This window comes from Siphateles boraxobius, unplaced genomic scaffold, assembly GCF_051911475.1.
Source record: "Siphateles boraxobius isolate OS27281-9 unplaced genomic scaffold, OSU_SipBor_1 2, whole genome shotgun sequence".
Lineage (NCBI taxonomy): Eukaryota > Metazoa > Chordata > Actinopteri > Cypriniformes > Leuciscidae > Siphateles > Siphateles boraxobius.
The window spans coordinates 17,099,595-17,125,665 of record NW_027508810.1 but is presented as its reverse complement, the minus strand read 5'-3'; the positions used below and the strand labels follow the sequence as shown (position 1 = coordinate 17,125,665).

Sequence of the window (26,071 nt, the reverse complement as noted above, 5' to 3'; positions counted from 1 at the left end):
GCATTTAAAATAAGTATAATTTAATTGTATTTCTGTGTAGTGTAGTGTAGTGTAGTCTATATAAATATATACACTTCTGAATTCTTGACATTCATATATAAATATAAAATTGTGAAATGTATGATTGCATGATTGATTTTATAAGAGTACTAATAGTAATTTGTTTTTATTAACATGTTTAGTTTTTATACAATTACTGTACAGATTTTTTCAAGAATTACTTTTTGCTGCTGATTTATACACTCATTAAATTTAATAAAAAAAATACATTTATGTAATATTTAAAGGTGTTAACTGTAATCTTACACTGCAAAATGATAACTTACAAAGGATTAAATTCATCACAATTGTGGAAATTTGCCGCGGGGCGAAGGCTTCGATAACCTCTCTCTTTTTTGACCATACATGTGTTTGCATCCCTGCATGTTAAGATGAAATATAACTTTGGTTCAGTTGTTCCTAAAAAAAAATATTGTAAATTTAGAATCAAATTTTTGTACGAAAGGTTGTGGTGAATCATGATTTGTTGACTGTACACTGATGTACTACGCTGATTTCAGAAGGCGGGTTTTAAAGAAACTGAAACTAAGTTTTATGAACATTAAATGATGTAAACGTATTTAGACCCCATAAACAAAATTATGGACATGTAAATGAGCGTAATATGACCCCTTTAAAATGGTGTTGTGATCATCATGTAATTAAAATAAGCATGTAGGGGTGTAATGATACACTCATGTCGCGATTCGATACAATTCACGATACTGAACTCGCAAACAAAATGTATTGTTGATTGAAATGCTAAATTTGGTACTACTCAAGGGCTGGACCTGAATAGGCTTAGACTTGTTGTTCCTGATCCCCAATGCTCAGGGCAATGGAATAAAATTATTCATGATTCTGAAGCTGAATATACAGAATTATTTTAGACTAATATTCTTGCACACTCACTGACTGATGTATGGTAGGAACTAGTCATCAGGACTAAAAAAGTCTGAAACTGACTACATAAATGCAAAATAATACAGGACCTTTATATTAGCAAAATCTTCTAAAAAATATTCCCCCATTTCATTATTATACATCCGCTTTGGATGATCAATGCAATCAATCACCTTTCTAATTGCAAGGCCCGTTAAAATGATGATTCCCAAACTCTAAAGGGGTAGTTCATCCAAAATTTTACTTAATTTACTCACTCATTTCATTCTCATTTAAACATCCGTGTCATACTACAATATGTGCATTGATCAGGAAATCTGTTCATCATATAGCGACTGTATTTCTTCAGATGACTTGGATTAAACCGCTCAATTGACTATTTTTAGTATACCTCTGTGACCTTTTTTGGGATCTTTTAAGTTTTTGGGGAAACTTTAAATAGAGGGATATAAATCTCTCAGGTTTCATAAAAAATAACTTCATTTGTGTTGGGAAGATGAACAAAATCTTATTGGTTTCAAGCGACATGAGGGTGAATACATGACAGAATTTTCATTTTTGGGGAACTTTACATGCAAATGGCTATCGCTATCCGCCGATAACTGCTTTGGAAAGTTTCAATCAGCTGTCTCTATAAAGGCCAATCTCATAAATCTATCTCATGCTGACGACGCATAAGACGCGTCTGCGGTGAGAGGTAAGGCATGACATGCAGCGGCACCGTCTCAGTCTGTCACATCAGAACATTGCGACGTCTGCACTATAAGCGAGCTGCACAGTTGACACAGGAAATGCCACTTGCTCAATCGAGGCAGTGTCGTATCATCACTAAAGTTCTATAATTTACATTTCTTTTTAAGTCTTGCCAGTGTTTAAACCACTCAGCACTTGCACTCTCTCCTAGAGGCGTAATGCTCATGCACACTCAAACGCACACACATAAGGCCGCCTCACAATCAACTCGCGAGTACCAAATTGTGCATTGGTCAAACACACAAATGTATGTACAGAATTACGCCATGACAAGTATGCACGTAAACCCAGTTGGTTTTGTCTTAAATGAACAGTTGAGAAAGTTGTGTAACAGAATATTGGATCAGCGCAGCTCTTAAAGTGACAACAGCCTAATAATCCTGCTGCTGTCTATAATGTTAATCAAACAACAAAAGACAGAAAAAAAACCTGACATTCACTGCTCTTGAGTGACTAACATTTGTAACCTTAATTGTAAGGATTAATCTGTATTTAATTTATTCAGGGAAGACCGTCCAGTATTATTTTACATTTAATTCCTTATTCAATTTCTTTAGTATTCCTTACATCAATTCTACTGTTAGATCTACCTGAAAAAAAAAACTTAAAGCAAGGTTTATTTTCTTTGTATCTTTGTTTGTATTATTTTTTATTTGTTCTTATTGTATTACTGACTGTTTACTTGTGTTTTTTGTGAATTCAATTCAGAGTTTGAAATCAGGCTTGTGCTGTGTGTAAGCTATTGTGCAACAATTGCCCAATTGTGAAAACAAAAATGCACTGCATGATCATACATTTAGGTGAGATAATTATATATTTTTTGAAAAATGTCTAAAAGTAAATGGCCCCCTCAAATAAAAAAATGCCCCCACAAAGGGCACCTAAGTGGGTATTTCCCCCATTTCCAAAAATGAAATTTAGGCCCTGAATGATTCTGTATATATCCTGATTGGAGCATCCCTATAAATTATTCTACATGATAAAAAGGCTTCAAAAAGATCAGTATCGATGATCGTATCGGCAGATACTGCTTCCTGTGATCGACGATCGGTGACCGACTCCAAAAATCCTGATCAGAGCACCCTTAGTAAGCTCAGTCTTGGAAAAAACTCTATATTCCACTACACATCCTTCGCTTGACCGATACATATCGTAGCATTTTTATATGTTCGATGAATCAATATAACGATATACAGTTACACCCCTATAAGTATATGCATAGTTTGTAAACCATCAATAAAAAAAAACCGTTAGTTTGTGCCCCAGTTGACTGCATACTGAAATTTTTCAACTGTTGCTTTTCAGGAAATGTCGGATAATGGAGGCAGTGGGCAGCTGATGGTAAAGGCCCGCTTCATTTTCAAGCAGAACAATGAGGACGAGCTGTCTTTCAGCAAGGGCGACCTGATCCATGTCACACGCCAGGAGGAAGGTGGATGGTGGGAGGGAAACCTTAATGGCAAAACCGGCTGGTTCCCTAGCAACTATGTCCGAGAGGTCAAGCCATGTGGTGAGTGGGCAATTCAAATAATTCTCTTACATCTTAGCATTGTTTGAAACAATTTGCCATAGCAAATATAATTGAGCAAAACAGTGACATTCTTATAAAGTTTTCCCTCTATTTTTCCCCAGAGAAACCAATATCTCCGAAATCGATAAAAGGATTTGACGTTCCTCAGCTGACAAAAAATTATTACAGTGTGGTGAGTTCTTTTAAACGCATGAACAAATGCCAAATGTACATGTAGTAAATGAATTTTGAGTTCTTATTTGAATGCTTTGTTTGTTTCTTAGGTGGTGCAAGACATCTTGGAGCATGAGAGAGAGTTTGTCAAAGAACTGCAGACAGTACTTGGCTGCTACCTGCGGCCTCTACAGGCCAGCGACAAGTAAGAGCAAAACACAGACGTCACCATGGTATCAGGGACCCTTTGATATCAAAGCCGATTGACATTTCAGGGAGCTGGGTCAGTCAATGAAAACCCATGTGCACAATGACTCTTCTGTCTGCTCTCTGCAGGCTCCCTAGTGCGGACTGCTCCAGTCTAAATGGGAATTTAGAAGACGTCCTCTCTTTCCAACTTGGACTGTGTCTTGCCTTAGAGGAGTGCTCCAAGTAAGAGCTGTTTTTCTGTGTTTATAGAGCATATTGACGACTCATGATCCTCTGCTTTCTATAGAAGTCATACTCTTGGATGATACATCGCCATCTGGTGGTGGCTTTGTGTGTTGTATTTGTAATGTCAACATTTCAAAACCTAGGGTATTTGACATTAAATGAATATACGTTAATGTATAATGTATGTAAGTAATTAATTATTCGGGCTGATCTATGTATTTTTGCTTTGTAGGATGCCAGAGGGGCAGCAGCGGATTGGTGGTTGTTACCTGAACCTGATGTGTCAGATCAGAACATTGTACTTGTCCTACTGCTCCAGCCATCCCTCTGCAGTGTGTGTGCTGACTGATCACAGGTCAGTGTCTCATAATTGTTATCAGTTTTTTTTTTTGTCGAAACATGGGTTTAGTTCACTCAATGGAATTTATGTCGTCATTTACTCACCTTCATGTCGTTCCAAACCTCATAAGAATTCCGTTTATCTGTGAAACACAGATATTTTTAATGAAACCTGAGAGATTTCCTTTCATAAAGGTCCATTACACCAAAACTTAAAAGCTTCAAAAAGGTCATCAAGCATTGTAAAATAAATTCAAATGAAGTTTTATAATGAAAGACAGATTTAAAGGGGTCATTACAAGGATTTATTATTATTTTCTTGAGGTTCACTTATAATGTAATATTATATATTTGCAATAATTATTATCTATATTTCTATAACGCTCAGTCTGACCCGTGAACTGTTTTTAAGGTGTGGCTCCATTAAAACTTGTTAGTAAACAGCCACTGTTATGATTGGATAATGTCCTTGCATAGAAAAAAGTATCAATGCACCCTCCTCTTGCATTGTGTTTTGAAAACATTATGCATTAGGGATGGGCATTTTTGTTAAATTGTTAGTTCACCCAAAAATGAAAATTTTGTCATTAATTACTCACCCTCATGTAGTTCCAAACCCGTAAGGCCTTCGGTCATCTTCGGAACACAAATTAAGATATTTTTGATGAAATCTGGTGGCTCAGGAGGAGCATTGACAGCTATTTAATTAACACTTTAACTTTATTCAGTCATTTCTTATCTATATCAGTCTCCAGCGCACATTCAAGAGAGCACTAGGACGCATGCGTGTGTTGATGACACAGGAGCTGGCATTGTGACATATGACCTACAAGCAGAGGAAGACGCACGCGAGGTCACACATGCGTCATGGTGCTCTCGTGAACGCGCGTCGGAGACTAATACAGAAGAGAAGAAATGACTGAATAAAGTCAATATTTAGTTTTTTTGGTGCTCAAAAAGTATTCTCGTCACTTAAATGTTAATGTTAACAAATAAAAATATGACATGCTTTTTATAAAAAAATATTACAATCCAAAATATGACTAAAAAAATAACACTGGTAGATTATCAATGCATCAATCTTTTTGAAAAAGAAACATGTCTCAAATCTGTCTCAAATAACCCAATCATCGCCAATAATGTCGGCATGCTGTTTGAGCTGATGCTGAAGAGTGAATGAACACCGCGTAAACTGAAGTGCTTTGCTAGCGGGTTAATATACTCAACCAAACGCATTCTATATCAGATTAAACAGATACATACAACATAAAAGTCATATTACAACTTACATCCGCACAAAATTACGCAAATTCGCATGTGAACTTAACCGTTCTTGTCTGAATCAGGGCTTGACATTAACTTTTTGAGGCACTTGTCCTTCGGACAAGTAAATTTATGTTTCACTTGTCCATGCACAAAAGTCACTTGTCCGGGTAAAGATTTATAATTTTATCTAGGGCTGCACGATTTGGGGACAATGTCATATTCCTATTATTGAGATCAATATTGCGGTTGTGATATGCGATTGCGATATAATAAACAAATGGTTTCATGAGTCAACTTGTTTGGTTCTAAACCAAATGCACACACAGATTAGTGATAATTCTGAAATTAGCAATAACAACTAAATGATTGATAACACCTATAATGATCAATAAGCCATTGATGTTTGGATAAAAATGAACTGTCTAACAGGTAGGACATCTACAGAAATTGAATAAAGTTATCAAACAGTCTGCGCAGCATAAATTATAAATTATATATAGACTACTCCTTATTAAAGCAAGTTCTTTAGTCAAGAGCAGTGAGTAATTTTCTCTGTTCCCTTTGTTCTTTCATTAACTTTACTGACAGAACACTTTATTGGTAGCTGGCCCTTTAAGAGCAGCCGCTATGGACAGAGACGCGGATCTCACACGCGCCTCATTCTCTCACGAGTCACAACTCTTTATGTCCATCATAAGACTGCTCTTGTGTTATGAAGATACTCGACAAATGACATTTTGGCTTAATTGTGTGTGTTGATGTTCGTTCAAGCGCGAAAGAGAACTGTATTCTGGCGCGCGGTCTGTGCATGCGCATCATACTGGTGCGCGTCTTTCTGCGAGTCACATTCAGGACATTCACAGGCCATTCACATTCAGGACATGTCTTCGTTTCAAATCTGTAAAATTAAATCTGTAAAATAGACGTAACGAGTGGCACATAACGTGAAGTAACATGGCATTTTATTTTGTTTGAAATTTAACTTGTCCGGTCGGACAACTAATTTTCTCTTCTACTTGTCCTACAAAAAATCCACTTGTCCCGGACAAGCGGACAAGCCTTAATGTCGAGCCCTGTGAATGTATAACTCCTGTTGTGGATTCGCTCTTTCCCGTAACAACAACAAGGCTGAAACACGGGCAACAAAAGCACAAAGAATTTACAACATTCTTTTACAATACTGTTCTCATTGTAATGCTATGGAAGATTGGCGCTGCACCTGTATTTTCATGATTAAATGTGCCTTGTTTACAAAACTGCAGCCATTAAGCTTAAACCATGCACTTGTTCCTGATGCTGGGATCCTTCTGAAGGCTGTACATACTAAAATGCTGTTTCAGCTGGATGTGTCAAAACGAACTTTCCTTTGCCCTTCCATTTGTCTTGTTGACTCAAGTGCGTGGAGTGTCAGAAATTGAACAGGCATCTGAATATTGTAGCCGGTACAGATGATTATAATGGTTTCTATTTTCTTCTGGTGTAGACAGGGGTCAGACGTTAATGACTGAGCACCAGGGGGCGGGGCCTATGATGCGATGATATAAAACGATTTGTCAAATGGGTTTTTGGAGCTTGATTACATGAATGTTTTTTTTTTTGAGGAGGAGGAGGATCTTTTAAATATGATGTTTGCAGGATGTTTTAATGATACAGAATTTGATACATGACTCCTTTAATTAGGCTTTTATTCACATATAATGGTTAGGAGTCAAAACATCAATCGAAAATTTTTTCAAAACACAAATATCAATTTTTAAAAATATTTTAAAGTTCTTTTAAAGTCTGACAACGCTAAAAGTGTTAATTTTCGGATGGAATAATTCATATATTGAAGTGTATCAATAAATAAAAATAATAACAATACCAGACTTTTTTGAGGCAAGTAAATGGTGATCTAGTTATTTAATGCTGTTTATAGCAGAGTATATGATGGTCAAGTCGCCTTTATTTATGTAGCGCTTTTTACCATACAGATTTGTTTGATTCAACGCAGCTTTACAGTGATAGTGTGTTAGCACATGGATTCAAACATTCTGACACCCAAAGTAAAGCATTCATGTGAAAGTGGAGCTTTAATTTTTATTGTGCATAGGCGTTATGGGTGGGACATGTCCCCACCACTTTTTCTCAGGGTTGATATTGTCCCTCACCACTTTGTGAAACATTTCGAGGCACGGATGGTCCTAATACAAATAAATAAAACATCTCCAGTTAACTAGCAGAGCATTAATTTAGTTCGTTTTTAAATAAGAGACAATCTAGTGCTAAAATGTGTTGTTTTTGAACTCAAGCTGTGCGCTCGTTGCCGTGGCGATCGGTTGCATGGATACAGTTGTTCTCTTGTGACTCGCGCAGTCTTCACTCGCACGCGCGCTTCAATCTATCGCCGTTGCGGAGACTCTCTCTATCTATTTGTTCCGGTGAAATCACAAAACCAAATCCACACAAATGTGTCCCTTCTTGATATCTACTGTAACCACTGATGAACATATTCGGTTTTGATGAGAGAGAAAAAATCTATACGTGTGCGGATTAGAACCCATAACCTCTGACACGCTTGGCAAAAGTTTTAACCACAAGACCATTAAGATACACAAGCAGATCTCATTAAAAGACTAATTACTCCCAATGTAACGTTACTATTGAAATTGATTTCTAGACATCGTAATGTTATTTCTTTCTAAAATTGTTATTGTATACAGGTCCTTCTCAAATAATTAGCATATTGTGATAAAGTTCATTATTTTCCATAATGTAATGATGAAAATTAAACTTTCATATATTTTAGATTCATTGCACACCAACTGAAATATTTCAGGTCTTTTATTGTTTTAATACTGATGATTTTGGCATACAGCTCATGAAAACCCAAAATTCCTGTCTCAAAAAATTAGCATATCATGAAAAGGGTCTCTAAACGAGCTATTAACCTAATCATCTGAATCAACTAATTAACTCCAAACACCTGCAAAAGATTCCTGAGGCTTTTAAAAACTCCCAGCCTTTTTCATTACTCAAAACCGCAATCATGGGTAAGACTGCCAACCTGACTGCTGTCCAGAAGGCCATCATTGACACCCTCAAGCAAGAGGGTAAGACACAGAAAGAAATTTCTGAACAAATAGGCTGTTCCCAGAGTGCTGTATCAAGGCACCTCAGTGGGAAGTCTGTGGGAAGGAAAAAGTGTGGCAAAAAACGCTGCACAACGAGAAGAGGTGACCGAACCCTGAGGAAGATTGCAGAGAAGGACCGATTCCAGACCTTGGGGGACCTGCGGAAGCAGTGGACCCAGTCTGGAGTAGAAACATCCAGAGCCACCGTGCACAGGCGTGTGCAGGAAATGGGGTACAGGTGCCGCATTCCCCAGGTCAAGCCACTTTTGAACCAGAAACAGCGGCAGAAGCGCCTGACCTGGGCTACAGAGAAGCAGCACTGGACTGTTGCTCAGTTTTGCATGTCATTCGGAAATCAAGGTGCCAGCGTCTGGAGGAAGACTGGGGCGAAGGAAATGCCAAAATGCCTGAAGTCCAGTGTCAAGTACCCACAGTCAGTGATTGTTTGGGGTGCCATGTCAGCTGCTGGTGTTGGTCCACTGTGTTTTGTCAAGGGCAGGGTCAATGCAGCTAGCTATCAGGAGATTTTGGAGCACTTCATGCTTCCATCTGCTGAAAAGCTTTATGGAGATGATGATTTCATTTTTCAGCACGACCTGGCACCTGCTCACAGTACCAAAACCACTGGTAAATGGTTTACTGACCATGGTATTACTGTGCTCAATTGGCCTGCCAACTCTCCTGACCTGAACCCCATAGAGAATCTGTGGGATATTGTGAAGAGAAAGTTGAGAGACACAAGACCCAACACTCTCGATGAGCTTAAGGCCGCTGTCGAAGCATCCTGGGCCTCCATAACACCTCAGCAGTGCCACAGGCTGATTGCCTCCATGCCACGCCGCATTGAAGCAGTCATTTCTGAAAAAGGATTCCCGACCAAGTATTGAGTGCATAACTGAACATAATTATTTGAAGGCTGACTTTTTTTGTATTAAAAAAACAATTATTTTATTGGTCGGATGAAATATGCACATTTTTTGAGATAGGAATTTTGGGTTTTCATGAGCTGTATGCCAAAATCAATAAAACAATAAAAGACCTGAAATATTTCAGTTGGTGTGCAATGAATCTAAAATATATGAAAGTTTAATTTTTATCATTACATTATGGAAAATAATGAACTTTATCACAATATGCTAATTTTTTTAGAAGGACCTGTATATCTGATTTTGCATTGTACTAGCAACATTGTTTTCTGAAGTATAAAGATGAACCAGCAGGTGTCGCTACAAGGCTTTGATTCTCTTATGTCTCATTTAGCTGAGTGACTAAACAAGCAAATCTCCCTTCTGCTTTAACATATAACACTGCTGCCCTATTTCCATTTCAAGGTGTGTGTTTTTTATTGGTTTGTACTTGTAAACTTCACAGCTTTTCAGAAATGTCTGAGCCACATTTTACACACTTCCTGTATGATGAACTATAATAAGGTTTCTGTCAGTTTTCTCCTTGCACCTCTGAATGCTCCACGACAGAAGGAGAGAGTGAAAAGGCATGCCTCATACACACAGGAAACAGCACTAACCCAACAGGATATCTATAGCTGTGGTTATGCTGATGGAGGCAGAAGGCAGACTTTTGATTGTTTGCTCACTCGCATATCACTCTGCAGCATTGTTGCAGCATTTTCCATTGTTCGATCATGTACTCAACGCATGCGTTCAGATGATTCATCTTAAGTCAAAATTTATTTTATCACAATTCAGTATCTAGTGATGAGTTCTATTCACACCCATTCTGTCACCTTCCCCAAAACATTTGCTATTGTTGTTTATATGAGAATGCGTTGTTGACCTTATTGAAAATTGATTAAACCACACTTTTTTTTCATTTACACAAGTTTTATTTTATAAAACAAAAAGATACATTTTATAAGTGCTCCTAAAGTTTTACATTTTAAAAGTTTTAAAATTAGAATTTTCAGCATCATTACTCTAGTCCTGAGTATCACATGGTCCTTTAGAAATCATTCTAAAATGCTGATTTGCTGCTCAAGAAACATTTATTATTATCAATGTTGAAAAGAGTTTATATATATATATATATATACATATACATTTTTTATGTTTTATAGATATTTTGCACAAACTATTATACATCATTTTAGGGTTCTTTTAATATGAAGTTATAAATCTTGTAATATTATAAATGTCACTTTTTATCAATTTGATGCATCCTTGCTGAGTAAAAGTATTAATTTTTAAAAATATCTTACTGACCCTAAACGTTTTAACTGTAGTGTATATTTATATGTAATAAGTTTTTAGCAATTCGTAAAAAATGTATTCAAGTTAGTTGGTCAAATATAGGGGTAGACTGCTTTCGACATTAAGGTGTCGATCCTAATTGCCTAGACGAGTTAAATAAATCAGTTTCAAATAAAAACTGTTTTTCCGTGAACAGTGAGGAGCTGGACAAGTTCATGGAGAGTCAGGGTGCCAGTGCTCCTGGTATTCTGACCCTGACCACCAGCCTGAGCAAACCCTTCATGAGGCTCGACAAGTATCCCACCCTCCTGCAGGAACTCGAGCGACATGTGGAGGTAACAGCAAGCTGCTAAGGTCATGGATGGCCTTGAGTGTTTTCATGTTTGTTATAACATAATATTAACAGATTCTCTCTCTTTTTTCTTGTAGGAATCGCATCCAGATTACAGTGACATTCTCAAAGCAACAGTTGCTTTTAAAAATCTTGTGGTATGTCACAGTTCTCTGTCATATTTGCCATTTAATTTTGGTGCTTGTGTGGCAACCAAAGCATTTTTTACTTTTCACTTCTCATGGTTTTGACCAATGTGAGATGTTTCCTGTCATGGTGCAAAACATTTGAGTCTTTTCTCTCCAATACCTTCTTACCCTCATCTCTAAACCGCACAGCAGGTTCACCGCACTTTACAGGTTGGAGGAGATGTTGCTGTTACATGAAATGTAAAGGTTAAGGTTTATGAGAGTGTCTCTATAAGATAAAAAAAGTCTGAGGAAAGATGAGTCATTCCTTAGATAATGGCATTTCATGTCAGACGTCTCAGCATAGAAATTTATAGTAGTAGGTGATTTCTTTACTCATTGAGTTCTATGGAACAGTTTCATGTGTTTTTTCAGTTTCTTTTTGTGTTTTTTTTTCTGACAGGTAAGGGAGAGTCCCATGTTCATAGTTTAGGTCTCAGTAGTGGTGTCATGTATATTTGGTCTTCCCCCTTTACCTATGTTTTCTCAGTTACCTATATGGTAATTGCTGATGAGATGATTTGCGTACATTATTGTAAGTCACTTTGATGATTAAGCATCAGTTAGGAACATGAATGGAATGGAATGGAATGGAATGGAGAAGTGATCATTTAAGATGATATATTTTCCTGTTCCAAGTTATTTTTATAAAACGTTCCGATTTTGAATATAGCTATACATTTGACATTAAAAATCTTACTTACTTTTTAATTAAACTTACTTTTAAGTAAACATTGTAACCCACTATATATCAATGTTTATTAAGTTATTAGATGCTTATCATAGACTATAAATGTCTGAAAAGTCAGCACTAAAAACATGCACAATATTTTATTCATACACCACCGTTCAAAACAATTAATCTTTGTATTCAGCAAGAATGCATTAAACACATTACATTTATAATGTTACAATTGTTTTCAACATTGATAATAACAAATGTTTCTTGAGCACCAAATCAGTATATTACAATGATTTCTGAAGGATCGTGTGACTAAAGACTTTATTAAAATAGAAAACAGTTATTTTAAATTGTAATAATATTTCACAATATTACTTTTTTTTAATCCTGTTTTTCACTGACATTTATCAGAGAATTATGAACAAAATGTTTTATAGTTTAGTGCCATTTAATCGCAGATGGTAACTCGTTTAAGAGTGGGTGTGAATCAGTCTTAATGTTTAACTATTACACAATGCTTTTTCGAATCAGTTACATTCTCAGTACGTGTTTTCCCTGACAGACTCACTATGAAATGCAACGCTTGAAATGTATCCCATTCATTCTTGTTTCACTGAATTGACCTGTTTTTGTTTTTCAGACTCAGTGTCAAGATCTGCGTAAAAGAAAGAACCTAGAGTTGCAGATCTTGTCTGAGCCTGTGCGGGGCTGGGAGGGGGACAGCATGAAGTCACTGGGTCAGGTGGTCTACATGTCACAGGTCCACATGCAGAGCAGCTCAAATGAGGTGAGAAAGAGGGTCAGAACTAGGAAATAAAAGTGGGGTATCGAAACCCGACCTGTTGCTGTCACAGCAGCGTGGTTATATCACCGTTTATTTTGTGCAAAATGTATGTTAGTGGTTTCGATCATGTTTACACAATTTCGAAATAAACTATGAAGTGGCTGGAGTGATTATTTTGTCAAGATTAATTGAAGTGTTGTGCAAAACAAGGTTATTTTGCATAGCAGTGCTGATCATGGCCTTAGACATAATGGTCAGAGCCACATCCATTTTTTGCTTCATGTGACTTGTTTTGCTAATGATTTGAAAACATTTAAATGTCAACAACTTAAATCCTCCTGCAAAGTTTTGCATCTGTGGTCATCTGAATGCGTTGTCTAGTTGAACCTCAGCCCCCTCTGATTCTGGTGAATGGAAACAGTGGTGTTTGAGGGGTCTGCTAGAGGCCCCTAATAACATTAGGAGGGCTAAGCTGAAGGAAAAATAGTAGGATGATGAAAGAGTTTACTTTCTAAAGTCATTAGAAATGATTTCCCTCCCATTCTTTTCATTGTATTCCTTTTCTCTTTCTCTCTTTTGCTTAGCTGAAATTTATCTTGGTTTGCTAGAAATAAGGTACGATATTTGTTGATCGTGAGTAATCAATGTAGCAAAAAATAGAGCCGTTCACCAATCCAAAAGTGTGTGTAACATAGAAACATTTGATGTTTGTGTTTGTTTGCTGTAAAGGTGCCGTAATGCCATACACCTACATCTGTGCCATGAACAGTGTGATTGTTCTAAGTAGTGGTAATAATTAATGTAATTTGTGCAGATGTTCTGAATGTAATATAATTTTTTCTAGGAAAAAGAAGAGAAATACTTCATGCTGTTTCCTAATGTGTTAGTCATGCTGTCTGCCAGCCCAAGAATGAGTGGTTTCATTTACCAGGTGAGTTTTTGTCTGTTTGTCTGTTTTTCTGTTTTTTTCTGTGTTCATCCAGGTACATAATCAGCATCTGTTGTTTATTAAAAAGTCTAGCATAGTGCACTCATTTGTCTCACTCTCGTCTCATAGGGGCGACTGCCACTAACAGGAACCACTGTAACCAAACACATAGAAGATGCAGACACAGGCCATTATGCCTTTGAAATCACAGGTTTGTTTCAGTCCATGTAAACAGTTTTAGTGAGGTCTCTTTTTTTGAGAGGTCACAGAGCAATATACTCTCAACTGTGTCATTATAGCTGCTTTTTTCATTGCCGCTTGTCTCTTGACCTGTTTTTATAACAATTCAGCAATATAGTTTAATCTGACAAGTAATGAGCATGTTCAGGTGAACAATAGCAATAGTTCACCCAAAAATAAATGGTGTCATCATTTGCTCACCTTCATGTCTTTCCAAACATTCCAACAAATTCATCCAAAGTAAATGCATATAAGCCACGAGTTGTCAGTCAGGTATTTGAGTCCTTAATACGGTTACGTTCACACACAGTACGGTTGTTTATGGTAGTGGCACCTGCAGGACTCACAACCACCTTCTCGGAAAACTTGCACTGTGTGAACGGAACTGGACTGGACAACTTGTTGTCTGTCAGTCATACAGTGTGAGAGAGCCACTCTGTGCCACACAAACGTGCGTCGACCGTGTGTTGCGGGTTTTCGCGTGTGGTTTTGGTAACTTCCAGCGATGGAGATAAGGGCTCATTGTCATCTGAAGGTTTTGGATCCAGTCTGTTCTTGCGGCTCTATTGGACACAATCGCCGTCATTGATATTACTTCGGCCATTGTTGCTGTGATTATTGAATATGGGCTTGACTCCCAATGCATGTTTATACGGATAGACATTTCGAAACTCACACCTGTACGTAAATGCTAATCCCAAAGTCTGACAGTGTGAGCGTAGCCATATAATGTTACAAATGATTTATATTTAAAATAAATAATGTTCTTTTTTTACTTTGTTCATAAATGAACCCTGAAAAAATGTATTGCAGTTTCCACGAAAATATTAGGCAGCGCAACTGTTTTCAACATTGATGATAATAAATGTTTCTTGAGCAGCAAATCAGTATATTAGAATGGTTTCTGAAGGATCATGTGACCTTGAAGACTGGAATAATGATGCTGAATATTTAGCTTTGCTTTAGAGAAATAAATTACATTTTTTAAATATTTTAAGATTGAATACTAAAGTTTTACTGTATTTTTGATTAAATTAATTTAGCCAGTATAAGAGACTTCATTAAAAAAAAAAAATCCAATTTTACAGAGCCCAGACTTTTGAACAGTAGTGTATCTTTGTATTTTTTAATTGGAATTTTCCAAACAAAACTTATGTAATGCAAAGAAGCACGTCTTTAAACAGTTTATGCAGATGATTTTTTTGGTTGTGTTTTTTAGGGGGGACAATAGATCGCACCATGGTGTTCTGTAGTAGTTCACAGGAGCAGCTGGAGTGGTTAGAACATCTTCATGCTTACACCAAGGAAGGAAGTCCAGTTGGAACAATGTTGAAGGTAATAAGAACCCATTGTCAATGGTTTTTTTTGTTTGTTTTTTACATCACATCGTTATTTTCTTGTGTTTTGCAGAGTGTTGAGGGTAAGCCTCCAACCATGACTGGTACTTTATCCCACCACTTGCACGGTTTCGGTACACCTGTGGCTAACCGAGGCCCTCTCGAGCCCCCCAAGGTTACCAAGCCCTGGTCCTTAAGCTGCCTGAGACCAGCGCCACCCCTCAAGCCCTCCGCTGCACTAGGCTATAAAGAGGTATGCTGTCTGGAAAATAGTCATAAGAGATCTTGAGTGGGAGCGTAATTTACCTCTGTGCATTCTTGGTGGTCCTAACAGGAAACCGATGCATACAAAGCTACTCTGACTGTAAGTTTGCAAGCCACCATCATTTTTTTTTACCTCAAGTTGTGGTGGTGGTGTTATCTCAGATTTAAGTGGAATGTTTAGTGGTCTTTGAGCTGGATATTAGCTAACACTACCCAAAGCCCACTAGAACTTCTCTATAATGTGCACTGCATCTCTACAAGATTGTGCAACGGGTGTTAGTGACTGATGAATGCATGTGAAATCTTCCGTTTCTCTGCAACAATTAATGTTCACCTCTCACTGGTCTTTCCATCATATTCCTATCAGGCTGTTCTTTTAATCTCATACACATCTTCATTCTCTCTCCATTTTCTGCTTCTTTAGAGGATGTCTTATATCCTGAAGGTAAGAGTAGATGTGAGTCTGTTTTTTGTGTGTGTACATGTGTGTGTGGTCGTGTCTGTGTGCTTGGCTAGCACTGGTTTTGCATGCTGTATCCATGCTTTTCTGTTTTTTTCTCTTTCGTTCTGTGGCAAGCCACTCATTTCCGGTGTCTTTTTGTTTGCCTTGTATCTTCTCCTCCCTATGCAATGATCTTTGCTCAAGTTGCATTTATTTATCATTTATGATCTTTGCTATGTTGTATTTAATTTTTAGTTGGAAGGAAGTTCAGATACAACGGCAAAATGTTGGTAGGCAGTAAACAATGTGTACTGAAACATATCCTGCCTTTCAACCTTCAAAGCTCATCTTCTTTAATCAATATACCCACAACCCCGAACAAACCTTTTTCTGCATGAATAAACGGCTTATGTTGAGATGCTTCATATGGTATATAGGAAAGTAGGGCTGTAAATTTTTAAAATCACATTTTAACACATTAATTGCATGAAATGTAATTAATCGAATTAATGAAAACACACTCACAGAGATTACATTGTTATTGCAGACAAGTAAAATACTGAAAGGCCTTTAGAAGTCAATATATTGCTTGTTTTATTTCCATTCCATGCTATTTTTTTTATTGTTGGTCTATGTAAACATTCACCATATATATATATATATATATATATTGCTCCTTCTGCTTCCTTGCAATTAAAGCCACATTTTTAAGTCATTTTAATGTCAATTTAAAAACTGTAAAACGTTCATCTCAAGACCACTGCATTGTTCAGTCCAGTTGTTTCGAAAAGCAAGATTGGTTCTTCAGCAAATAACACTTTAATAATTTCAAGCTGCTTGCTCTCGACAAGTGTGGCAGCAGGCTTGCAAAAACATGCTTTCCATTTGGTGGTACTTGATGCTTCGGTACTTGAGTCCTCATCATGCAATGTACATGCAAGACGTGGCATAATTAGATGCTTTTTTAATCATTTTTTTGTGATTTTTACTAAATTATGTGTATATATATATATATATATGTGTGTGTGTGGGTGTGTGTGTGTGTACAGGCTTTGCTATGCTTGTATGGGCCAAATATCCTTATTTGCATAGAGAAATGTTATGACAACATTTTACTGGCCCTCACCAGATTAGGGTTATGTTCATTAACCTAATATAAAATCAATCGAAGTCTTGGCAATCTCCGCAATAATATAGTGAAACAAACGTGTGTGTGTTATTATTGTGATTGTATTTAAATTTACAACCTTAAACACTACTGATAGGCCTGGCTTCACAGACACAGACAATGACTTAATTTAAGATATTTAAGTTGCTTTCAGCTAAAACAGCTCAAACATGCATTTTAGTCTGGGACTAGTTTAAGCCTTGTCTGTGAAAACAGGGAGTCAATATATAAAATTACTATTTTAAATTACTTTTGTTACCATTTGACTCAAGAGATGTTTAGAATGTGGCATGACTTATGAGTATAATGTGAAGGTCTTTCCCATTTTACATTCTAAAAATTAATTAATTGAAGATTAATAGAAAGAGGTAGAGATTCATATTGGAAAAACATAACCACATTTAAATTGGTTCCATATTTGGTGATAGTCTAATAACCTGCAGCAGTGTTCCAGGGAAAAAATAAACAATCAGGAAAGTGAATAGTCTGCAAGACAATCTGAAGTGATTTCGAGGGGATTTAGGCATACATTAGCTGTTGCCACGGTTACTGAAGGGTTGGAAAACATCACTTTAACCATGTCAATAAAATACGGACCTAAGCTCATACATTATATTTCTTCCCACAAATATGAGAATTCTAGTCGATGAAAAGCTTTCTCAGTGACAGATGATAATACATCTGAAGATCCAGTAGTGTATTGGCAGAATTTAGAAAATAACCTGTATACCTGTGCAATAAACCTGTGAAGTCCAGTTTAATAAGGGACCGGGGCAATTTCTTGAGTGATCGAAGCCCCAAGAGAATTTATCTTGATGGTAAGCTAAATTTAGATGTTCAGAAGAATCAGTATCTGCCATTTAGTTGTTCATAGAAATGGCAAAATGACTCATAATACCTAGTTACGGTGAGGTTTAAGGGCACTGCTCTTGTCAACATTATAGGAATATTATTTTCCAATCATGCTGCATGATTCTGTTTTATGTCCCGGTATTCTGAGCAACAAGTACCGCATTGCATAATGGCAATTTCTTGGGTGTAGATGACTTTTCCTAAACCAGGCCTTTCTAGTAGTTGTCATGTCATTTTACAAACTAAATCTTTTTCCAAATATTTTATCTAGGTTAGGGTGAGCATCCTTCGAAAATCATTCAAGAGACACTTCATTCACCTTTTTCTGTATCTCAGGGCCGTAATGTATTGTATACCAGTTCGCTAATATTTTTCCACTTTCACTTCTGTTGGTATTGATTCATCAGTAATGAACTTTACTGTAAACTGTGAACATGTGCATGTTTCTCTTCAGTTATTACCACCATTTACTTTCACTTTAATGTGTGAGAAGAGCATACAAACTGAAAACGCCATTCAGCGTGAAGCATGCCAGGTGTATACTGTATGTGCATTTTTTCTTAATAGAAAATTCTTTGAGTCAATCAACTTGCAAAGTAACTTTTATAATTCTGCTGCTTGACGGCTTCTTGCTTAAGCTGTGACTAAATTGAATGGTTGTCAGTGACAATGTTTTAAAGTTAAACCCTTAAAAAATATTCATCAACACGTTCCTAACATCATTTTTATTAAAGCCGTCATCATAACATTGGCTGACAAAAAAGTTTAGTCTTTAAATAAAGTGTCCTTCAGACAATTAAATCAAGTTGGTTAAAATAACTTCATTTTGATGACTCACTCCGGGGTGTTAGCATTTGAGAAATAGGAGGCGGCAGCCCAGTGACACTGCTGTAACAAAGTCATCAAATGACAGACTAAAATAATTAGTTCACAAACAGACAAGGGTCTTTCAACTGCGAATTGTTTATTTTTTTATTTAGTCCCTGATCATTTGCTCTTAAATTATCCTGAATGGCGTCATAACTTATGTAAGCTACCATTTATTGGTCTGATGTCTTAGCATCCTCGCTCTGGATTTGAACACAAATTAAGCTCTGCTAGCTGCAGTTTTTGTGGTTTTATTCAGAGCCCAGCAGATGCTGTCACTTCATTAACACAAACTGTTTCCTCAGGACTCTAGTAAAAGCCCCAGACCAATCAAGAAGTTCCTCCCAAAGAGAAAAACGGAGAGAAAACAATCAGATGATGAGTTGCTGATTAGAAAAAGTAGGTATATTAAAATGATAAATAAAAATCATTGTTACCTATCTAATGTCACAAAAATGGTCCCCGTAGTGGTACAATTAAGGGAAGAAATACATAATATATTGGTGGTTTGTCGCTCTGAAATTGTTGTTTCCGTGACTGACAGGCACAGTAGCTCTTGAGGAGGATGCCCAGATCCTTAAAGTGATTGAGGCCTATTGCACCGGAGCCAGTCTCCACCAATCCACCACAGGTTAGACCTGCCTGTCATATGTACTGTATAATTGAGCTACTGATGTTTTAATAACGCTAATATAGTTAATAGTTTAATTAAAAGCTTTGATTTTTTCACACAGCTGTGCGTAAGGAGTCCATCCCCCAGGTCCTACTTCCAGAAGAAGAGAAAATCATTATTGAGGAGATCAAGAGCAATGGCCAGACGATCATAGAGGAGAAGTATGTTCAGTTGTCTGATAACAGAATTACCCAAAGGTGATCTTGTTCTCTAATTAGCATTGTCCATTTAAGAAAATACTTAGCCTTTGTTTTTTATTTTTGTAGTGACCTAGAAATAGTGCAGAATTGAGGGTTGAAGGTATGGTTGGCAATTTTCGGAGAGGCTAGCAATAGCGAGCTAGCTTTGGAAGCATAACACCCTCCCTTCAGAGCGCCTTTAAAGCCACGCGTCCTCCAAAACACATGAACATCAGCCAGAGCAAACAAAAATGTCACAAGACTGCGTTAAACTACCTCATGTCTCAAAGCACATAACATTACGATAATAATTAACAAAAACAACTTAAAGAGCACTGGCTTGTATCCAAGGTTATTATAGTTTTGCATTTTTCATTAGTTTTTATTTTTATTTCGTTTTGAATTTTTGTTTTCAAATTCAGTTTAGTTTTAATTAGTTTTTAAAGTGGGTTTGCTAGTTTAGTTTAGTTTTTATTTTTTGAAAATGCTTAGTTTTAGTTTAGTTTTTATTAGTTTTAATGTTAGTTTTAGTCTTTTTTTGGATTTTGGGTTATTTGTCAGGGGCAAGATTAAAAAAGGTCAGAAAAAGAATTGTGTAATAATAACTCAACGAAAACATCATACAATTTTAGAAATATCTATTCAACAATAAAACCAGTACATAAAATGTACATATGGGCACAAATATGTAAACAGTCTGCACAAGACTCCGCAGTAAAGTGCAAAATGTGTAAGTGACGTGTGCCAGGAAAAAAAACTAAATAGCAAATAGACTAAAGACGACATAAACTGCATTTCTAAATAAGTAAGAAATATTGTGTATTGCCTATCTTGCTTGGTAAGTCTTGCTAGTCTTTGTCCTATTTAAAGTAGGCTAATACTGAACGTGAAACAAAATCTGGAACAAAAAAGTGGATTAACAGTTTTCTAGCAATATTAATTATTAAAATTAAGCACAAAGAAAGAGTTCATACCCAAACAGAGTATTAAAAACCTCCTTGCAAGGTAAGTATTGCTAGTCTTTGTCCGATTTAAAGTAATACTGAATATGAAAATAAAAATTTAAAAAATCTGGAACAAAAAAGTAGATTAAAAATGTATTAAAACAAAAATAATACTCAAGAGTATTAAAAAACTCAAAATACATGGAGAAAATCATTGAGCAAATACAGGCTATTTCTCATTAAAGAGCAGTGAATTCTTTTCTCTTTTTATTTTGTTGTTTGATTGATATTAAGTGCACAGACGGCATTAGGTTTATTACGCACTGTCACTTTAAGACCGAGTGCAGATCCAATTGCACTGATGCACATCCGATATTCTCACAACTGTATGTTCTGTAAAGACATAACTGACTGTGTTTGCATGAATACTCTCCAAAACGGACATTTATACATAATGCTGTGTATTTGTCCATTCAGACGAGAAAGAGAGTTCAATTCAGTCCTCGCGCGCTGTATAGCTGTCTATCATTTGTCATATAGTAATAACACCTTGTTTTATTTTATTTTTTATAAGTTATGAGCTATAAATAATTAAAGTGTGATATTTAAATTACGCAATTGAAAGTGCGCAGCTCTGAATGCACGAGCTCTGCCTAGCACACACAAACTGACAGCTTTACCGCTTGTTTCGCTATTTGTTGCGCTTATCAAGTTAATGGTTACATTTCGGAGATATCAAGTAGCTATATAAAGCTACATTAAACATTCCACACACATCGCAATGACGATGATAAATGTTATTTTTTATTAATTGACCCACGGATTATCCAAAGCGTCCGACTCCGCGGTATTAAACATATAGGCTACATATAAGGCACACTGTCTAACATTCGCACAACCTTTGAACTAAAAATAAAATAAAAAGTGCATTCATCTTTTGCATGACGCGGGCCATAAAATTAATGTCGGACCGGCTACTCATCTGTATTGAATAATGACATAACATTAATTAATATTTGAATCACAGCTTATATATTTGACATCGACAACCCAAGTGCATTTTACCTCAAATTTGCGACTAGTTAACTTTCTAAAGAAGGCGCAATCGCTTCTCGGGTCGACATTAACACACAGACAATAATGTATTCAGAATTAAAAATATTTTTGCACCACTTTTTAATGTGTGATTGTGTAAAGGTGTTCACGAGATACCAACCTTTCGTGAACTTGCTTTCAACGTCGAACCCTCGTTTTCATGGAGACGCGGTGTGCACGGAGGGGAGGGGCTGTGTGTGTGTCTGTGTGTGTGTGTGTGCGCGCGTGCATGTGACAGAGAGACGGAGGGAGAGCAGGGAAAGGAAATGCAGCTGAACGAATACACTGCGTGTTTTAAATAGCGTTAAAAATGAAAGACATTGACAAAGACGAAAACTAAGGACATTTACTCTATTATTTTATTTTATTTTAGTTAGTTTTGCCAAACACACATTACAGTTTTAGTTAGTTATCGTTTTTTTGTAATGCCTCGTTTTTATTTTTATTTTAGTTAACGACAATGTTTTTTCCCACCTAGTTTTCGTTTTTTCGTTCGTTTTCGTTTACGATTATAACCTTGCTTGTATCACCTGACTGCTGCATATTAATTTCGGTATTGATAGTGCTGCCATTGAAACGCATAAATTCAGGTCACGAACCGCTCTGAGTATAACATCACGGGTTTCCTTCTCTTCCATCCAAATTACGGTAGTTATTGAGCATAAGCTCATTGTTTTGGATCAGGAGGAGCTGTAAAAGGTGGCTGCTGTTTCGGTGGCTTACATCTACCTTACTCTGCATAGCATGAAACACACAGATGATGTGTGATGTCAGTGCAATCAGGGTGCGCAGAGGTTTGAAAGTATATACGTTGACAGGCATTTAGGACATCGTATCACTGCATTCAGACCGAATGCAATGATTGGACGAACAATTTATGGTCCTATGCCTTCCATAGATTATATATATATATATATATATATATATATATATATAAATTTAAACCACTTAACTTAGTGATTACTATCAGAAAAAATTCTGGAACAAATCACTTGCGTTGCCTTAAAAGAAGAATCTTTCAACCCAAATTTTTTCAATCTTTACTCAGGCCTTGATTTTTGATTCTTACTATATATGTGCTTTATTTTCACTGTGAAATGTTTTGATTTCCTTTTAATATCTTTTAACGTATTGTTTTGCAGAAGTCTTGTTGATGCGGTTTATGCTTTGAAAGATGAAGTCCATGAATTAAAAAAGGTAAGATTTTAGGTTATTGTAATCTTTTTTTTGGCCTGAACTATAACTGATGTTATGCCGTAATATTCTCATGCCATGTATTTGTGAATGTAGGAGAATAAATGGATGAAGCAGTGTCTGGAAGAGGAACAGAAGTCCCGTAAGGAGCTGGAGCGTGTAGTCAAGAAGTTGGCCAAGCAAAAGAATGACTGTTCCTGGGAGGAAGGAGGTCACTGAAGAACACTCTGGATTCTTGCCTGTTTCCCCTTGCCATGCGCATGTATGTGTTTCTCTGTCTGTTTTTGTCCTCACAAATGTGTTTTTATGTGTTTTTCCATCACATTACACACTGAACATTGCTTTTGGAAAGTCACCATGTTGGGGATTTTTAGCCATTTTTCATCAAAAGGACAAGGTCCGATGAGAATATCCACTCTTTTTCTCGCCATATGGAAGAATATCACTGGGTGGTTTGCGTCACGCTTTTGTGAAATGAACAAAACGGCAATTGTTCTAGAAAGTGACAAGTGAACTGCTTATTTTGGAAATATTAGGTGATTGTGAAACTTCAGATAACTGTCGGATTCCAGTCCTCAACTGTTCAATTTTTTCCCCTTCCGGTTCATTCACTCCAAGAAGAAACATCACAGAAAAGATGGTGGAATCTCTTTTTTTTTAACTGAACAAATATCTGCCTCACTTTGACTGTTACTGGTCATTGACAAGAGAAATCCAATGACATTCAGCCCATTAAACGGCATTCCGACTATTGCACAAGTGAATATATTGTGTTAATGGTGCTGGAGAAGATATTTGTGGTTGAACATTACAGTACTCCATCGTATCCACAAGTATTGCTCTTTTCAGCCCTATTTCTGCTTTTATAATGTGAAAATGTTTGTTGCTTGAGGTAACTTTTAGATCACAAATGAACAAGATGGAGATTTGTGGTTTCACCTGATTGACATGAGATGCCCTACTTGCCATCTCGAAATGAGTTTGTTTTTTCCTTTTAGTTTGATGGTTTTGAATTAAATTACTGTAATATGTCATTGGACTGTAGGTTAAGATTCAGTGTATTCCCATTCAAACGTGTTCCCCAGACAGTCACTCACATCATCATGGGCGCACAGTATTTCTAAAACAGCCATTATATATTATATAATGATATATATATATATTATATAATGCATAATCATGCTTCTGATAATCATCACTAGTGTAAAGCTATCAGGGATATAATTGTCAGAAATAGTCAAGTTTATAATACTATACTAATACAATAGATCATATAATGTATGTATATCATATATACTTGTATACAGTATAAATATGTATATATCATAGATACTATGGCAAAAAGAACCATATCAACTTTTTTAATGATAAAAAATACAGTAGGACATTTGGTTAAACTTTACAATAAGGTTTCATTTGTTAACATGGACTAAGAATGAAAAATATTTCTACAGCATTTATTAATCTTAGTTAATGTTCATTTCAACATTTACTAATATATTAATACAATCAAATGTTGAATCTGTCATCATTAGTTAATGCACTGTGAACTAACATGAACAAACAATAAACAGTTGTATTTTTATTAAGGTTAAAAAAGATTGACAAATACTGTAACAAATGTATTGTGCTTCATTTAATGTCTATATTTAATGTTATCGCAATAACTAATGTTAACTAATGAGACCTTTTTGTAAAGTGTTACTAGAAATTTCAATCTCCTTTTTCAGAGGCTTAAAACTATTTCATATACATCTTAAACCAAAAAAATCCTGTATGTTTGTGGATTTGATACTATGAGCCCTTCTAGGACTCGAAAACTGAGTGTACGCAGAAACATATGGTACTTTAAGCACTGATATTTGTTCCTCGCTTATCATATCTTGGAGGCTCATACTTAAATGAGAAACAAATGTGGTTGGAACCCAATTTTAATGGATTGTCCCCGTCCCCCCACCCAGCAAACCTCTTCCTGTCAGCAAATGCACTGGAGGTGCAGTACAATACATTTCTTACTCATTCCTACTCTGCCACAGTCATGTGTGGCATTCATGGTACAGCTTTTTTTTCCCTGAACTTAAGCCAGATTAACTGTAGCAAGTTGAACATCGAATGAAAGAGTAATCACAAGACCGCTTCCACAAATGACCCTGTCTGGAGTGCTAAACCTTTCAATGAATCTTTGCCGATCATAATCGTGACTAATGCTTTCTATCGCTTTGGATTGGAGGGAAGATCTCTATCTTAATCAGTGGAGAAGTGCATACAGAATGCTGTAAAGATGAGCAAAACTTGGTTGGGGAGTTTTTTTCTTTTTAAACCCACTGTCACCTCTGGAACATTGCTGTGGCAATTCAATGCAATATGCGACTGGTTATAATTGCTGTGCATTCATTCAATAGCCAGTTTTTCTCTTGGAAGGAGTATTCTGTATAATATATTCTTCCAATTAGGCAATAAGATGTGCTCTGAGGTGCACAAATATAATTCTGTTACTGTGGTACTGTGTAAATCTGTTTCATGTTTGTGTGCGTGTTTGTTTTCAGCAATTAACCTTGCATGCCATGTGTTACACATAGCCTTAAATATTATTTTGAAGTGTTAACCCTGATTGTATTGTTGTTGTTGTTATGGAAACTCCTGAAGTTTTAAAATATGTGTCTAAAGTTAAGACATCTGCAGTGCTAAATGTAATTTTAATGTGTGTATTATGTGGAACAGATTGGTCAGTGGGTTATGCGAGTATGCATAGTACCGTGTGGAAACTTGCTATTTGCTACTGGTGGCTACTGATATCAATGAAAGGAACTTCACTTCGTCCTTGTAATGTCATGAATGTGTCAGGAAAAACAATGAATAGCACTTTCAGGAGATCGTACATGAGGGTTTAAAGAATGTTGTCCACGTCAGTTTCCTCTCTTAAAAGTGCCCATGTCTGCAGAACACAAGTTTTATTTTTTTGCGGAGCTGATCTATGCAATATAAGTGCTTATACATCTATAATATTTTTTCTAGTGCTTGTGTTTTTAATGTTTTCATCATTTCAATAAGGAATTGTTTTAATAAAAATAACATCATGTTAATAAGCTATATATTTGATGTTTTTTAAAATCTTTTTTTAAACATGAGGAAATTCCACCTTGTGAAATGTGGAAGACTACATG

The 26,071-nt window shown here is 36.3% G+C and overlaps 1 protein-coding gene across 6 annotated transcripts in view; it reads left to right on the top strand.

Annotated features, from left to right (window-relative positions):
• The window catches only part of arhgef6 (Rac/Cdc42 guanine nucleotide exchange factor (GEF) 6), a 46,812-nt gene that overhangs the window by 17,625 nt on the left and 3,116 nt on the right, over nucleotides 1-26,071 (top strand). Inside the window, exons 5-23 of one of the 6 annotated variants that reach the window (XM_077236213.1) lie at nucleotides 3,001-3,205; nucleotides 3,328-3,398; nucleotides 3,490-3,584; nucleotides 3,716-3,811; nucleotides 4,047-4,169; nucleotides 10,936-11,074; nucleotides 11,169-11,228; nucleotides 12,581-12,727; nucleotides 13,569-13,655; nucleotides 13,782-13,863; nucleotides 15,112-15,227; nucleotides 15,303-15,482; nucleotides 15,564-15,593; nucleotides 15,918-15,938; nucleotides 19,128-19,221; nucleotides 19,367-19,453; nucleotides 19,557-19,656; nucleotides 22,856-22,910; nucleotides 23,004-23,946. In XM_077236213.1, coding sequence (XP_077092328.1) covers nucleotides 3,004-3,205; nucleotides 3,328-3,398; nucleotides 3,490-3,584; nucleotides 3,716-3,811; nucleotides 4,047-4,169; nucleotides 10,936-11,074; nucleotides 11,169-11,228; nucleotides 12,581-12,727; nucleotides 13,569-13,655; nucleotides 13,782-13,863; nucleotides 15,112-15,227; nucleotides 15,303-15,482; nucleotides 15,564-15,593; nucleotides 15,918-15,938; nucleotides 19,128-19,221; nucleotides 19,367-19,453; nucleotides 19,557-19,656; nucleotides 22,856-22,910; nucleotides 23,004-23,126 — 1,908 coding nt within the window. In that variant the 5' untranslated portion in view covers nucleotides 3,001-3,003 and the 3' untranslated portion in view covers nucleotides 23,127-23,946. Of the gene's footprint in view, nucleotides 1-3,000; nucleotides 3,206-3,327; nucleotides 3,399-3,489; nucleotides 3,585-3,715; nucleotides 3,812-4,046; nucleotides 4,170-10,935; nucleotides 11,075-11,168; nucleotides 11,229-12,580; nucleotides 12,728-13,568; nucleotides 13,656-13,781; nucleotides 13,864-15,111; nucleotides 15,228-15,302; nucleotides 15,483-15,563; nucleotides 15,594-15,917; nucleotides 15,939-19,127; nucleotides 19,222-19,366; nucleotides 19,454-19,556; nucleotides 19,693-22,855; nucleotides 22,911-23,003; nucleotides 25,998-26,071 lie in introns of those variants that run through there. The other 5 variants (XM_077236208.1, XM_077236210.1, XM_077236212.1 and 2 more) reach the window with 5 other exon arrangements.